The 15534-nt window shown below is 39.5% G+C and overlaps 1 protein-coding gene across 1 annotated transcript; it reads left to right on the plus strand.

Annotated features, from left to right (window-relative positions):
- The first annotated feature begins 4223 nt into the window (after positions 1-4223).
- gmnc (geminin coiled-coil domain containing) lies at positions 4224-8973 on the plus strand. The gene is made up of 5 exons (XM_055195508.2): positions 4224-4795; positions 5413-5587; positions 5857-5939; positions 6072-6188; positions 7934-8973. The coding sequence occupies exons 1-5, from the start codon at positions 4793-4795 to the stop codon at positions 8747-8749; spliced, it is 1194 nt and encodes a 397-aa protein (XP_055051483.2). The 5' UTR covers positions 4224-4792; the 3' UTR covers positions 8750-8973.
- Positions 8974-15534: the final 6561 nt, after the last annotated feature.

The following is a 15534-nucleotide window of genomic DNA, read 5'->3' on the forward strand; positions in this document are numbered from 1 at the left end:
ACAATAAAGTGGGACTGCTAATATGCGTGTGTGGGGTGCTGTCCCGGGGCGAAGGTTCTGAGCTCGGGAAATACCCCCCGAGTTCGGAACTTCGTCCCTTGGTGGGGGAAGGAGCCCCAGGCTTGGGGTGTGCCCTGACCCGGGTTATCCCTGGTGCTGAGCTAAATGTACATAGTGAGGCGAAGGAGTGTAGGTGGGGTTGCGATAATTCCGGAGGATAAGGGTAAGGAGTCTTGATTATTTATAGAGCGATTAGAGTGATTTCTCTAAGGTTAATCATTTATAAGCTTTCAATTAGTGATCTAAGCACTTTACATTAGTGATCACAGCACTGGTCATTAACAATCTCAACACACTCAAACCGGGCTCACGCTACAAGATTATCTGCCTGAATTTACCCCAATTTTCTATTCGGTGCAGGATCTAAATTGGTTCAGATGTTCGGCTCAGATTATCGATCAGTAGTGTGTGATGTTTACAGATCAAATCCAACATGATCTCACAGCAAGTCGAGAAATAAATGTGATTAATTTATTTGTGTCAATGGCACGAAATTCAGCTTTTTTTCGTGCCTTAAACACAAATGTCTTTTTCGTGTCACTCGCACATATTTCTAAAAATAGTTTTTCGTATCTGTGGCACTTTTTTGTACATTTCATGATTCTAACCCAAACTCCAAGCGATAATGGTAGGAAAATAGGAAAAAACAATGAGAAACATAAAATGCCACGAAAAAGAAAGTCGTGCCACGGACACGAAAAAGACATTCGGGCTCAAGGCACGAAAAAAAGCTGAATTTCGTTCCATATGGACATTAATAAATTAATAAAAAAAATTGTAACACGACTTTCCGTGAAATCAGTCTGATCTACACCTCCTTGGGGCTCATTTATAAAGTGTGTGTACGAACAATTTTTATCGTAAAGTGTGTGTATGCAAAAATCCACTGCAAAGTCCATATTTATAAAAACTGTTTTTGACGTGGATAAGTGCTTAGCGCCACGTCAGGATCTGAGCAAACGTACGCACTTTTGATTGTCTGATTGCTGCAGGTTTTTAGAAATATTAGCCATTATTGCTGCTCGAAAACATTGACAAGCACTATTTTATATGTCAATAACATTAATTAGGAATCGTTTAAAGACAGAGATCTAAAACTGCTTAGCTGCCCATAAGTTTAAGATAATTTGTAATTTATAGATTTTACATCTGAAAGAAAGGGGTACGTGTGTTTTCTGCGCGTACATTCGGTTTATAAATTACACCTACGCATTTTTGATAAATGATTGTAAAATCAAATGTAGGATAGTTTCTACGCAGTATTTTATAAATGAGGCCGCTGATCTATCTGCTTGCAAGCAAATCAGGGGCCTCATTTATAAAATGCTGTGTACAAAATGTCCTAAATTTGATCTTACCATCATTTCTCAAAAGTGCGTACGTGTGATTCATAAAACGAACGTGCGTATAGATAAATCGCAAATGATCTTGAACTTGTGCGCAGCTGAGCAGTTTCATATCTCCACCTTTAAACGATGTCTAATTAACGTCATTGACATATAAAAGAGCGCTTGTTAATTTTTAAACCTTTTCGAGCAGCAAGAATGACTTATATTTTAAAAACCTGCGGCAATCAGAAAAGCAAAAGTACGTCTGCTCAGACCCTGACGTGGCGCTAAGCACTTTTCCATGTCAAAAACAGTTTTTATAAATATGGACCTAGCCGTGGATTTTTACGTACCCACAGATTTGATGATAAAGTGTACGCAAAAATCCACGGCAAAGTCCATATTTATAAAAAACTGTTTTTGACGTGGATAAGTGCTTAGCGCCATAACGTTTTATAAATGAGGCCTAGTGTTTTTATGTTTTAGTATTTTAATGTTTTGTAGTTGTTCGAGCTTTGATCTGAGCCATTAAACTGTTTATTATTCTTGAAAATCCTCCAGGTCTTACACAATCTTTGGTTTTCCAGCATCTTTTACATGTTCGACCTGACTGTATGAGAGCAATTATGAGACTCGTATACAACTATTATGCTGATGTTCAAGAAAGCAACACCTTACATTTAGAGATCAGGTGTTGTCTATGAGTCTCGTGTGTTGTCTGGACTGACTCTTGATTGGTTTGTGCTGCTCACTAGTGGGCTTTGTGCCCACACTACTTCCTAAACTTCAGCCAGCTCCTTGTTTCCTGTCTGCCACTATTGGACAAACTGATTAATCCAGGTGTGTCTGATTATTGTTGTTATGACTACTGAGGTCAGGCACACCTGGATTAATCAGTTTGTCCAATAATGGCAGACAGGAAACAAGGAGCTGGCTGAAGTTCAGGAAGTAGTGCAGCTGGGCATTAGGCCTATTGTCAGAGACTAAACTCTGCTCTAGTCATAAGAAACAGTCTTTAAATGTGTTGAGTCCAGTCTTAGTGATCTTGATCTTAACACTGGGTCTCATTCACGAAGCATGCGTATGCACAAATTTGTTCTTAAATGTGCGTACGGACAGTTTAACTTACAAATCATGATTCAACAAAAATGTTTATACTAAAATGTATTTTAAATGTATTCAAAAATGTAAAAACAAACATATGCAATAATCGTGAACAAGGAAAAAAATATAAAATATATTACACAGATAAATATTATAGGGTTCTATTTTCTTTTTCATGATTATTGCGTATGTTTGGTCAAAGTTGTTCTTACGTTTTTGCAAACATTTAAAAGAAAGTTTAGTATGAAAGTTTTTGTTGAATCATGATTTGTAAGTTAAAACGTCTGTACGCACATTTAACGAACAAATTTGTGCGTTTGCATGCTTAGTGAATGAGATCCACTCTTGGCGTTAGTGATCTTTTACAAACTTTTTAATTTATTTATTTCTCATGTTCTCGGTAACAAACATTTTCTTTACTTTATGCATCTATTTTATAAAATATGATAATAAAAATCAGGAAATAATGATAAGAAACATTGAGTTAGACAAGTAAACTCTTTTTTTCTCTTTTCCCTGGTCAGAGGGGCTGGTTAGAGGTTTCAGATTAAATGAAAGAGATCCCTTTTAATGCTTTAATTGGCAGTTATAGTGTACCGAATAAACACTAACACCGAATCCCCCACTCTCTTACCTCATCTTCTCCTCTTTTTACTCTCGGAAGCCTGGACGAAGTCATTTTAAAACCCTTTATTAGTCCCTGTGCCCCCCTCCCACACACACTTATACATTTACACGGGTTTGTTTCAGTATATTATTAAGGAGGACATCTTTTGATTTCATACTTGGCTAATGATGACCATCACACAATCCCAAAGACATCTGATTTAAAGTAAAAAGTAAAATGGCCAGTTTATAAACCTTAATTTTTTACTCAAGAGCACCACCTAAAATGTTTCAACATTTCATAATGGACATTTAACCCATCACAGGTATAACCAAATCTTCACACACATTATTTATAAAAAACAAACAAACTTTGCAGCACTTATTATAATTGCACAGTTTTTAATCCTTGGTATGAAAGCTTGCCGTTTAGCATTTGCATTGCATGTTTGTTTTAAATATTTTCTTTTTCCTTGAGGATGGTGAGTTCTGCGAAAGAATGACAGAGCTACTGTATATAATTTCAAAAGGGGCAATGTATACACATAAATCCAAAATGGCAATGCACTCAGTTGAGAGGTACAATATTTTTTTTAAGGTTATTGTTAATACTTAATTACCTGTTTCTGATCTTAACCACCAACCCACAGACACACACAAAACAGTCTCATATTCACACAAATCACAGTTGTAAAAGTCCTTATCTTTAGTTAATCTTGTGTGGGTGTAGACGGGAAAAAAAAATCACAATTACCCCAATAAACGCTGCATTTAAGACTCATTTTGCAGCCAGTACACTGACACATAACTGAAATAAAGACTTTATAGCATCGATATTTGGGTTGGGGTGAAGGGGTGATAGTTGATGATGTGATTTATAAACTGATGATCATTTAATGGCATCATCTTTACTATTCTATATCATATTAATTTTTCCATCTTATACATTTATTGATTTATTGGTTATTTATTTCAAACACGATACAGCAAATGAAACTTGGTTTAAAAGTTGAATTTTATGTATTTATTTTAAACACTAATGCAACCAGCAGGCTAAAAATGTTGCATAATAAGTTACATTTGTGATAATGCTTGTGATAATTCAATATCAGTCAACAACCTCTCACAGTTGCATCCAGTGAACTCTTCGAAATATTGTCTAAAGTTCACAAGCATCAAAATTATCATCTTTGGGGACTCAGAAGTGCACAAAAGTATGTTAATGTGTCACTCTGTGGTATGCACTTTTCATTTAACTCTGAGAAGGGGTCATGAACATGTCTTCTTTTACCTCGTTTTGGTTAAATTAATTCCTCTTGTTTCTGAACAATCAGTTGAGCAATTATACATTAACCAACTGGACAGAGCCCAACACCCAGATGTGCAGCCCATCTTCATCTCCATACCACGTGTGTTTTACTCTGCGCATTCAGTTGGAGAGGTTGTTAAAACTCAATCACGCTTATTAAGGTGCACTAATCTACTCGCCCACCCCGTTTTTGCGCATCTGAGATCCAACGGCTGAAAGTGTCACGTCACGATTTTGACAGCTTCACACCGAATCAGATTTCTGCTCTGAAGAGGTGCGCGCGTGTGTTGCATGAAGTTTTGCGCACTTGCCTCTCTACCCCAAAAGTCTTTGGAGATCTCGCACCCCAGCTCGCCGGTGAACTCGTGCCATCCTGTCATATGAAATGGTGAGTGCTTTCTAATAAATAGTTTGTATTACTTGCTATTGTATTTCGGCACTTGGGGATCCTGATAGTGGTTGCGCTTTTACGCGCACCTGTCGGTTGGGTTTTTGATCAAATGTCCGTGAATTTTGTTGTTTAGTAGTTATGTGATATATATCGGCAGTTTATTGATATGTTTAATTAGCATATGAAAGCAATTCCAGGGCGCGCATGTGAATGTTGTTAAAAAAGAAAGTGATAAGGTGCAACACGTGGGTGGGTATAGATAAATAACATTGATATGCAAAGTGCTAAATGTTATAAAAGGAGCTGTTTGACTTAGTTTAGAAAGTTATACAAATTGTGTGTTTAATTGTCTAGCATTCACGATTTAATGGAGAAATTGCGCAATGGTTATGAATATGAAATCAGTGTTTATACAAATTCTCAGTAATATAAAACACTTTAAAAGAAGATTTACAAATCAGTTGAAATATAGCTGCCATCAAAACTATCTTAAAAGTTAAAAAAGTGAAATAACAAATCAAGATACCGATTATTTTTTAAATATATTGACAAATATACTACATTGATATCTTATTCGAAATAGTTGCTCAAAAAGTGCCAATGTCTCACTACAGAGCACCATGCTGTCGTGCCAAGATCTGAGCTTTGCAGGAGGGCAGCGCTACGACAGCTCGTACTCCACCTCGACGTTAGCTGACGGTGTTGACGTATCCACGGCAACGCTCGTGTCCCTCTGGGACGCTGGTCCCCTGGACAACGGTGCCCGCCAGCACGAGCCGCCGCCGCGGGGTAAGTGCTGCAGTATGCCGGGATCAGCGGCGCGAGTGCTTTCCCGGCTGCCTCGCGCCTTGTCAAACTGGAATTTTTCCATCTGGGACTTTTCATGTTTTGTTAGCTTAGCTGTGGAGTATCTGGCCACCTCCAAAGTGTTTTTAAGGCTTTTGTTTTCAAAGCAGCTTGTTTATTTCATTGATGCTTTTCTCTTTTTTGCTTTTCACACAACAATTATCCCTAAACCATCACTAATCCAATGTTTTTAAATGTTTCTTTCGTTTTAGATTCACCACATGTGTCTGAACATAGACTGGGACATCACACCTGGTCGGATCAACTGTCACCGCAGCTACAACGAAACAAACAGGTATTTATTGTGTTATGTTGTATGTATATTGTGTTATGGAATGCTACCGCATTTGTAAATGTACTTCAGCAGATTATTATTTACTACTTAGTGGACATTGTTAATGAATTGTGGTAACATTTTTCCATGAAGCTCCAAGACACTCTGATCCAAAGAGAGGAGGAGCTAGCGAGACTTCAAGAGGAGAATAACAAACTCAAAGAGTTTTTGAACTCATCATATGTGAAGTCTTTGGAGGAAAATAGCAAGGTAATGGAAGAAATCACTGAACTTGATCACTTTCCTCTATTCACAGCTATATCTTTTTAATTTTCTTTTTTTTAATTAAAGAAATACATAAGTTGGTTGGATAAAATACATTCATTTTCAACCAAGCGTTGGGTCAGAAAAAACCAAACCCAGCCGTTGGGTTAAATGAATATTCCACTTACATAATAATTTTTTTTTTTTTTGATAATTTACTCACCCCCTTGTCATCCAAGATGTTTATGTCTTTTTTCATTCAGTCAGGAACAAATTACGTTCTTTGAGGAAAATATTCCAGAATTTTTCTCCATATAGTGGGTCTTATTTAGCAAAACGATCATAATTTTCGCAAAAAAAAGTACTTTTAAACCACAACTTTTTGTCTTGCACCAGCCGTGTGATGCGTCACGCATGACTTATGCAAAACTACCGCTTCAGTGTTTAAAAGTATGGAGAAAGAGAACCGTTCAGATGTTGTTGTGTGTGGAATGATACTAATGAATGTGTCAGTTTATTGTTAAAAATGGTCAGCAAGTGTGCGTTTCACATATGTAACGCGTGACCTTTCGACGTGATTACGAAAGGTCGTGCTGGCGCGTCACATGGCTGATGCACAACGAGAAGTTATGGTTTAAAAGTAAATTTTTTTGGGCAAAACTATGATGGTTTCGCTAGAAAAGACCCTTATGCCATGGTTGGGATTGTTAAGAGTCCTATGAAGCTGCATTGAAACTGTAAACTGTTGAGGTCCACTAAAGTCCAAAAAAATCCAAAAAACTTTTTTTTTGAGTGAAGAAAGAAAGACATAAACATCTTGGATGACATGGGGGTGAGTAAATTAAACAGAAAATGATAAAAAAAACCATTTTGGGTTAAACAATAGCACAGGTTAAATCACAACCCATCCGGTTGGGTTCATCCCCTTTTTGACCTTATGGACAAACCCAACTGTTGGGTTTAAAAAAACCTATGCTGGCTTGTTTTATCAAATACAGACATTTTCTAGGTTTACGTAACCCAACCCCTATTGTAAACCTAAGGGCTCATTATAGTTGTGCGTAGGTCCAAGCTGACCTCACAAGAATTCGTACATATTTAACGAGTTGGCTAATTCGTATTCATACAAAGTTAATCATGCAAAAACTTACTAAACCCAACCACTAACCCCAACATCACAGAGGTCAAGACAAATTGTACAAAAACATACGAATCTGGTCGTATGAATTAATACAAATTAGCCAACTCGTAAAATATGTACGAATTCTTGTGAGATAGCGTCGGTAGGTCCTATGGCGTAGCGGCTACTGTGTAGGTCAGTGGTTCTCAAACTTTTTCAGCGTGCAGCCCCCCTTGTGTACAGTGCATTTCTTCGCGGCCACCCCAAAGAAAATGAATGCCAAATTTGTTCTAAAATGTAACATTTTAATTAAACAAAACATATAAAATTATTCAAAGTAGTGCTTTTGGTTAGTAGCCTTATATATTTTTGGTTTAATTACACAGAATTCATGATAAATTAATGTATTTTATAAAATCTCATAAAACTGGGGCCCCCCTGGCACCATCTCGCAGCCCCCCTGAGGGCCCCGGCCCCCAGTTTGAGAACCACTGCTGTAGGTTACGCATTGGTTTTCATAAATACTTCTGCGTCGTCGTCCACGTTTTCAGCACATACTTAACATTTTCTTAACAAGTAAAACTTTCTGATGAACTTTTCTGAATGTTTTCCTCTTTTTCCTCAATTGTAGAAACTTCTTTCAAACTGCAAAGTTCAAGATGGGATGAGGAAACGGAAAAGCACACACAGTGATTTAGGAAACGTAAGCCAATTTCTGCACAGCGGCGAGGTAAAGCGGACCTGTCGTAATCTTTCCTTAGAGTTTTGCTCTGCGGAAGAGCTTGCGGCCACCCCGCCTCTAGACTCTTGGATATTGGAGACGCTTGGTCTGCAAGATGAGAATACTGTTGACCCAGAACAAAGTTTCAACAGCCATATAACCAACCACAGTCCCTCTTTTAGCTGTGCACTTCCTAAACAAGATCATTACAATACGACAACCATAGGCAATTCTGTCAGCCTCAGTCCCGGTGCCGAGGCACATTGTGATTACAATAACATCATAGACTCACCCAGCAACTGCAGTTTGGATACCACTAGTGGCTACAACACCTCCCAGAGCCAAGTATCAGAATATACGACCCTTGACCCCTCAGCTTTGTACACCATCACGCCCACAGGGTCATTGGTCGTCTCTTCACCAGTGATGACCAATGCTCCACACTTCACCCCACCACGGGCAGCGTCCACTCCTTATCCCCAAGATGCGAGTCCTGGTGCGTATTACGACACACGTGGCTGTGAGTCCTCCAGTCCAGCAGGGGGTGACAGCCGGATTTTCTCCACACCCCGTATGTCCCGTAGCAGGACAGACTTAGCATTCAGCATGTCATTGAGTCCACAAAGTAGTGTTAAGACTCACAGTTTTCCTCAAGGACAAGCATTTACACGCAGAGATGCGCATGGAGGATGGAAGTTCACCTGGGTTCCCAAACAGTGTTCCTAGGACCCCACTTATGTTGTGGGAGAAAAGCAGGACTTAATTTGTGAAATATACAGGTTAATGAAGATTATTTCGATATCTCTGTGATGTATTTTATTTTGTTGTTTATAAAACGTGTATATAGTATTGCGTTATGATTGAAATGCATTGTCTTTGATGTTAGATACAGAATCGGAACTGAGTTTATGAAAATGGTTTTATAATAAATGTTTCTATTAAAAAAAAAACTATTTCTTACTTTGTAAAATGTATCCTTACATGAGCTCACATCATCCAGTCCTTCATACGATGCTGATTTACGTACGTGACATATGTCACTCGCTCTGACACCTGTATCAAAACACGAAATAACAGCCATGGCAGAAACGTGAGGCTGAACAACTGTCTATATAATTGTGAACTGAGGCATTAAGTATCAACGTTGTGGGTTCAAATCTTCTCCCGCTACAACGTTATTTCAAACCTATCATTGCCATTCCCACAGCTCTCTCTCCTTCCCTCCTTCTCCTACCTCTTTCCCTCCTTCTGGTTCTCTCCGTGCCGTTCTCCCCATTCTCCCGCCACCGAAAACAAAAGAGGGGGCCGGTCTGTCTCGAGGGATGCTTCCTCCCCGATCCGCCCCGCAGGTCTGAGATGGGCTGCACCCCCATGGGGGTCTTACATGGGATACTACTACCCCTCTATCCCACCCCTCTGCCCAGCCTCTCCCTCTCTGCTCTTCCCTCAGGGAGCTGGAGATGGCAGGGAAAGTTTGGGTCCTGAGTTAGCCATGGAGAAACCGGGGTGAGTGGTCTATCTTTAATGACACGGTTAAGCCCCCTGCAGATGGCCTCCAGATTGAGAGGTTGACAGGGAAGAGCACCTTGTGAGGTACAAGAGCCTCGAAAATACGGTTGAACAAGGAAGGATTATGATAAAAAGAAAACTTGACTGGAAGATTAACAAAGAACAGGTCTAAGTTATACGTGTGTGTGTGTGTGTCCTATATGTGTATATTTATGTGTGTGTGTTACAATAATTGCATTATAGACGGTTTCAGCAGTAACAACATAAACAAACATAACTTCCGGTAAACTTCCAGAATCAATAGTCTCTTTTAAGAGCTATTTATTTCTGATAACAAGCTAAATAAAAAACAAGTAGATTAACTTCAAAACATATCTAAAATGTATCAAAAACTACACTGAGCTAACATAACTGTGTTAAATTAACGTATGTTTACTACAGATCGGCTGCCAATCTCCATGATCGCTATCGCTCCTCGTCTTCAGGAAACCAAAACATTTGTTATTTTCGACAATGTATTTGTTCCAGAGTTCATTTTAGCCAATAGCCAGACCATTAAACAAACAGAGACGGTTGGCCTCATTTATAAAGTGTGCGTACACACAGATTTGATCGTAAAGTGACGCAAAAATCCACGGCAAAGTCCATATTTATAGAAACTGTCTTTGACGTGGAAAAGTGCTAGGTGTGAGCAGACGTACGCACTTTTGCTTGTTCGATTGCTGCAGGTTTTTGGAAATATAAGCAATTTAAAAGGGTTTAAACATTGACAAGCGCTCTTTATTTATGTTTATTACATTAAGTACTAGGCATTGTTTATAAGGTGGAGATCTGAAACTGCTCAGCTGCGCACAAGTTTAAGTTAATTTGCGATTTATACATTTCACATCTCTGACCGTGGGTTCACACCAGCCGTGTTTGAGGCATTAAAATAGCGTGTACTGCGTCTAGCTTGCCGCTTGAACATTTTAAATGCATTCACGCATCTAAAGCGAAGTAGACGCGCAGAAAAAAAGCAAGCATTTGAAGCGCGTCAGAGGCGAAATCCGCTTCTTGTGGGAGGGGCAAGTGCTATGCGTTTGTCGCTTTGCATGGCTGATGTTGATCGTGCATTTATCGAGAGAGTTACCGGTTTGTATTCGGTCACCTTACTATAGGGGGAAAATAGTTTAAAAAACAGCACGGGAATGCCGCGGGTCGATAAATGTCACGTGACTCAAAAGTGTAATATGTATTTACAACTTACCAGGTTGCCCAATGTCCTCACTGACACTCTTCCATGTGAGGTCCTTTTTATTCCTGTCTCTATAGAAATAAGATCTTGTGTTGTATAGCTCCGGGTGACTGCTTACGGACAATATCAAGCGTTTCTCCATGTTGAATGTGTGACTATGGGAGGGGCTACAGCAGCAAGCAGGCTCCTGATTGGTTAACGCGGCACGAAAATCCGCTAAAGTACAAAATTTTCAACTCTGGTGTCAGCCGCAAATTCGCGTCAAACACAAAATGCACAAAAAGCACAATTCACGCGTACATCACCAGACGCTCAATTCGTGCCATTCGTATGAACCAGACACGCGAATGAGGTGGAATCGCGTCATTCGTGCCGTTATGCTGCGTTTACACCAACCATGTTTGAGGCATCAAAACATGTATTCACATTGACTTAACATTGAAATCACTCGCGTTTGATGCCTCTACCGTGGCTGGTATAAACGCAGCATGAGACCTCCAGACGCGCGTCAACGCACCTTCACATTGACTTACCATTGAAATCATTTGCGCTTGACGACTCTACCGCTGCTGGTGTGAACGCAGCATAATAGAAAGGGGCACGTGCGTTTTCTGTGCGTAAGTCCGTTTTGTAATTCACACATACGCATTTTTGATAAATGATCGTAAGATCAAATGTAGGATGTTTCTATGCAGCATTTTATAAATGAGGCCCCAGAAGTAAAGTTCTTCCCAGATGCCTAACCTCGACCACGCACGTGCATCCAAAAAAACGTCTATAAAGGTACACTAAAAAAATCCCCGGTTGCACATGATTGAATTAAGTTTTCTTAAAATAATTTTTTGGATTTTTACACCAATTCAACATGATTGAATCAAGTTTTCTTGGAATGAAATACATTTTAATTCATGTTAATTTAATTTTGAGAAAACCATATTCAATCATGTGCAACTAATGTCCAAAAGTTTTTTTTCAGTTTATTTAGATTTGGCCTGAAGCCATTTATATAGTCAATAAGCAATAAGATTGACATGATTGTGTTGTTAGAGGGAATGTCTATAATTGGACTAGTTAATAGTTAAGTTTAGTTAAGTGTTAATAGTAATAGTTATTTTGAATGGAAGACACGTTTAAAGATTTGAAATCTTAAACGTGTCTTTCATCCGAGTAACTTTAGTTTTGAATAGTGAATAAAAATTCAAACAATATGAAATTTACACAAAACGTTAACTGGCACAACATTGTAGGATCTGCAGGTTTACAGTTCATTTACAGGCAGGGAGGATATCAGTGTGTTTGCAATACTGAAAGATTTATTCCAGTGATAGAGTTTTTAATATAAAAGTCTTTTGAATGCTGTATCACTTCATCTAACAAACTTATATGATAATGTATCATTTAAAGAGACTGTCACATTCCTGAAGAGTTGTCTGGTTAACTAGATGGACAGAGAGGTGTAACATTAACAGCAGAACTCCATAAAATTCACAAATAAACACAGAAGTAAAAACATTAAAACAAAACACACATCAAAATGGAGATTTATACTATAGATATTTATTGTATATTTATTGAACATAAACTCTTAACAAAAAACATTAAGCATTAGACATTTCAACCAAAGACATTTCAAATCTTTGCACTTTTAAATAAAACAATTAATCTTTGAATGTCAGATTTTTTGTGTACTTGGTTGTCACATGGTTAGTGAATCTGACAAAACGTTATATTTATGGCTATCCATTATCTGCACATATATCCTGACTGTTCCTTTCATTACTTTCATTATCACTAAAAAACACAATTCACATACAAAGTACTTAAAGTTAAGATTATGTAAATGAACATGTAAGATCTTTTGTGGCCAGCCATATAGAACTGTGATATTTATCTAATTTCCAGTTAGTGTTTCAGGCAAAAACTTATATTTTGACTGAGAAGCAATGGTTTAGTTTGAGAATATGTTAACATGAGCAAATGCTACTAAATGCTAATTTAAACCATAGATCAAGTGTGCAATTTATAGATGTTAGACATTGGGAGACTGCTTGACAGAGATAATGTTAAAGTTTAAACGGGCAGTGTGTGCCTCCCTAATTAAGGAAGCCCTGTTATCTTGATCTCTAATAGGTCTGCAGTAATACATCATGTATAAGGTAAAGAGAGTATGCCAGAATGCTCCTCTGCCTGGTGTAATAGTTAATGTGTGTCTATAGCTGTGATGCATGAGTAACTGTACACTGTAAACAGTATAAACCTTAACTCTAAAATCTCAGGTTTTCAGTGATAAAGTTGCATGAGAGGAGCATCCAGTTATTTTACATTTTTTATTTTAGTTTCCTTTTAGATTAGTGTGCTGCTCAATTTGTAGAGCATTGGGTTAACAGTTCAAAAGATCATGGGTTTGATGCAGGGAACGGATAAACTGATAAAATGTTTACCTTGCAATGCATAGTGAGTTTCTTTGGAAAACAGCTGTCGAATACATTATTGTAAATCGTTGTAGTTTTTGAAAGTCAACTCTTTGCAGTCTACACACATAAAAAAGTGCTTAAAAGGTTCTTCACCGCATGCCATATAAAAATAACTATTTTTGGTTCTTTAAAAAAAACATTCAGTCAAAGGTTTTTATTAAAAGCCTGAAAATTTGTATGTATGGCTAATTCATATGAATTCTTACGAAGTGAACAGTACAAAAAAGTGCAGTTATCATAAAATAATAACGAAACCCCACCGCAAATTTTTTCCTAATGCCAATGGTTTTGATATCAGGTATTTGGGATTGCAGTTAAACTTACATTTACGGGCGGCAGTGGTTGAGTGGTTCATGTAGGTTGTCTACAAATCGGAAGGTTGGTGGTTCAATCCCCGGCTCCACCTTACCAAGTGTCAAGGTGTCCTTGAGCAAGATGTTTGATGGTGAGCAAGACACCTAACCCCAGCTCCTCCTGACGAGCTGGATGGCGCCTTGCATGGCTGACATCGTTGTCGGTGTGTGAATGTGATGCAAATTGTAAAGCGCTTTGGATGGCCATTGGTCATTTAATTCAGTGGTTTTCAAACTGGGGGCCGCGAGATGGTGCCAGTGGGGCCCCAGTTTAATGACATTTTATGAAATACATTAATTTATTATGAATTCTGTGTAATTAAACCTAAAAAATAAGGCTACTAACCAAAAGCACTACTTTTTTGTATAATTTAATGTTTTTTTTTTTATTAAAATGTTGAGTTTTAGAACATTTTTTTGTCACAAATTTTCTTTGGGGGGCCGCGAAGGAATGCAATGTACACAAGGGGGGCCGCACGCTGAAAAAGTTTGGGAACCAATGATTTAATTCATACAATGACAATGAAAATAAACTACTCCCTTCTAAAAGACAATTTTTTTTGGTGGGTCCTGAGCTAGATTATACCTGTCTAAATGGGTCGCAGAATGAAAAAGTTTGAGAACCACTGTTCTAAAGCACAGTGAAGCAACCTACTTTAAAATAAAGACTAAACCACGATTATTTTATGTATAATAATATCTGTTATATGCAGATATACACAGGGTTCCCTTTCAGTCGGTCACTACGACGTCACGTCGTGACCGACGAATTGGGAGCTCGCTTAGAGAGACCAATCTGCTTCGAATACTACTAAAACGCCAATGAACTTGGCATTGAGATATTTGCATAATGCTGGCGCCGCCCCGCCAGGTGCGTATATAAGGCGCACGTGCAAATAGGGAAATCAGCTTTTTTCGCTTCGAAAGCCGGCTTTATCTGACTGAGAAGCTACTATCTGCTCTTCTGGGAACGGTTGCTGAAGTTGATTGACAAGCAGTACTAACACAGCGGACGCTCGCAGTATTCCACTGCTCTGCATATTTTTTGTTTTTGAGTTTAGTGTGTGCGTTGCCTTTCCCTGTGCGCATCATCAGCTGAGCACCTAAAGAGTGATTTCCCTAAAAGAGTGATACGTGAGAGCTCTGTGTCTTTTTAAAGACAGCCACTCTCTCGTATATTCGGAGATCAGCGTCCTTTTCAGGATTGCTTTTCGTCCGTGCGATCTTGGATGTGAGAGGTATAAGGGTTCCAGTTACGGTCACGAGCGCTGTCTTCATGCTTGGGCATCAAGCACTCTGGGGCTGCGCTCGTGGAGAGTTTTTGTTCTCTCTGTGAGAGCATAACCCTCTTGGATTGCGGAGACGACTGACGTTTCTACGGGAATGCTGTCCGCGTCTTTGCAGTGCTGACACCGCCAGGGTGCGGCTGTCAAGCGCTCGCATGACGCTCTTCGCATCACCACGCTGAGGAGGACGGAGGATGCGTCCTCCACCTACCGGCCTTTCATCCTCAGCCGGTTGAGGTTCCGGTGGAGACGGCAGAGTCGTGTTCTACGATGTCTGCCGAATCCATTGGACCTCCTTCTGGTCCCGTTCACTTCTGCAGCATCAGAGGGGTGTCCAATTTTCCTCCGAAGTGGAGTCGTTCCGGAGATGGCGGCCGTGCCCGCTCGAGCGGCGGTAACGGTAGAGTTGGAGGGGTTAACCCCTCTCCGCCCGAACCGTACCGCCCACGTGATTGGTATTTCGGAGCTGCTCGGGCCTCTCGGTCCTCTGCTCCTGTGCCTTTCTTTCCGACGGCACGAAGAGCTGAAGTGGTTTGCGGCCATCCGGCCGTTCAGCTTCAGCTTTCACCCCTCACCTCCCTCACCAATGGAGCCGCTAAGGGCAGGGACCCTCCAGTGGAGCGGGGGGTTGCGATGCAGCTGCGTTCCTGGAGGG

This window comes from Misgurnus anguillicaudatus, chromosome 24 (genome assembly GCF_027580225.2).
Source record: "Misgurnus anguillicaudatus chromosome 24, ASM2758022v2, whole genome shotgun sequence".
NCBI lineage: Eukaryota > Metazoa > Chordata > Actinopteri > Cypriniformes > Cobitidae > Misgurnus > Misgurnus anguillicaudatus.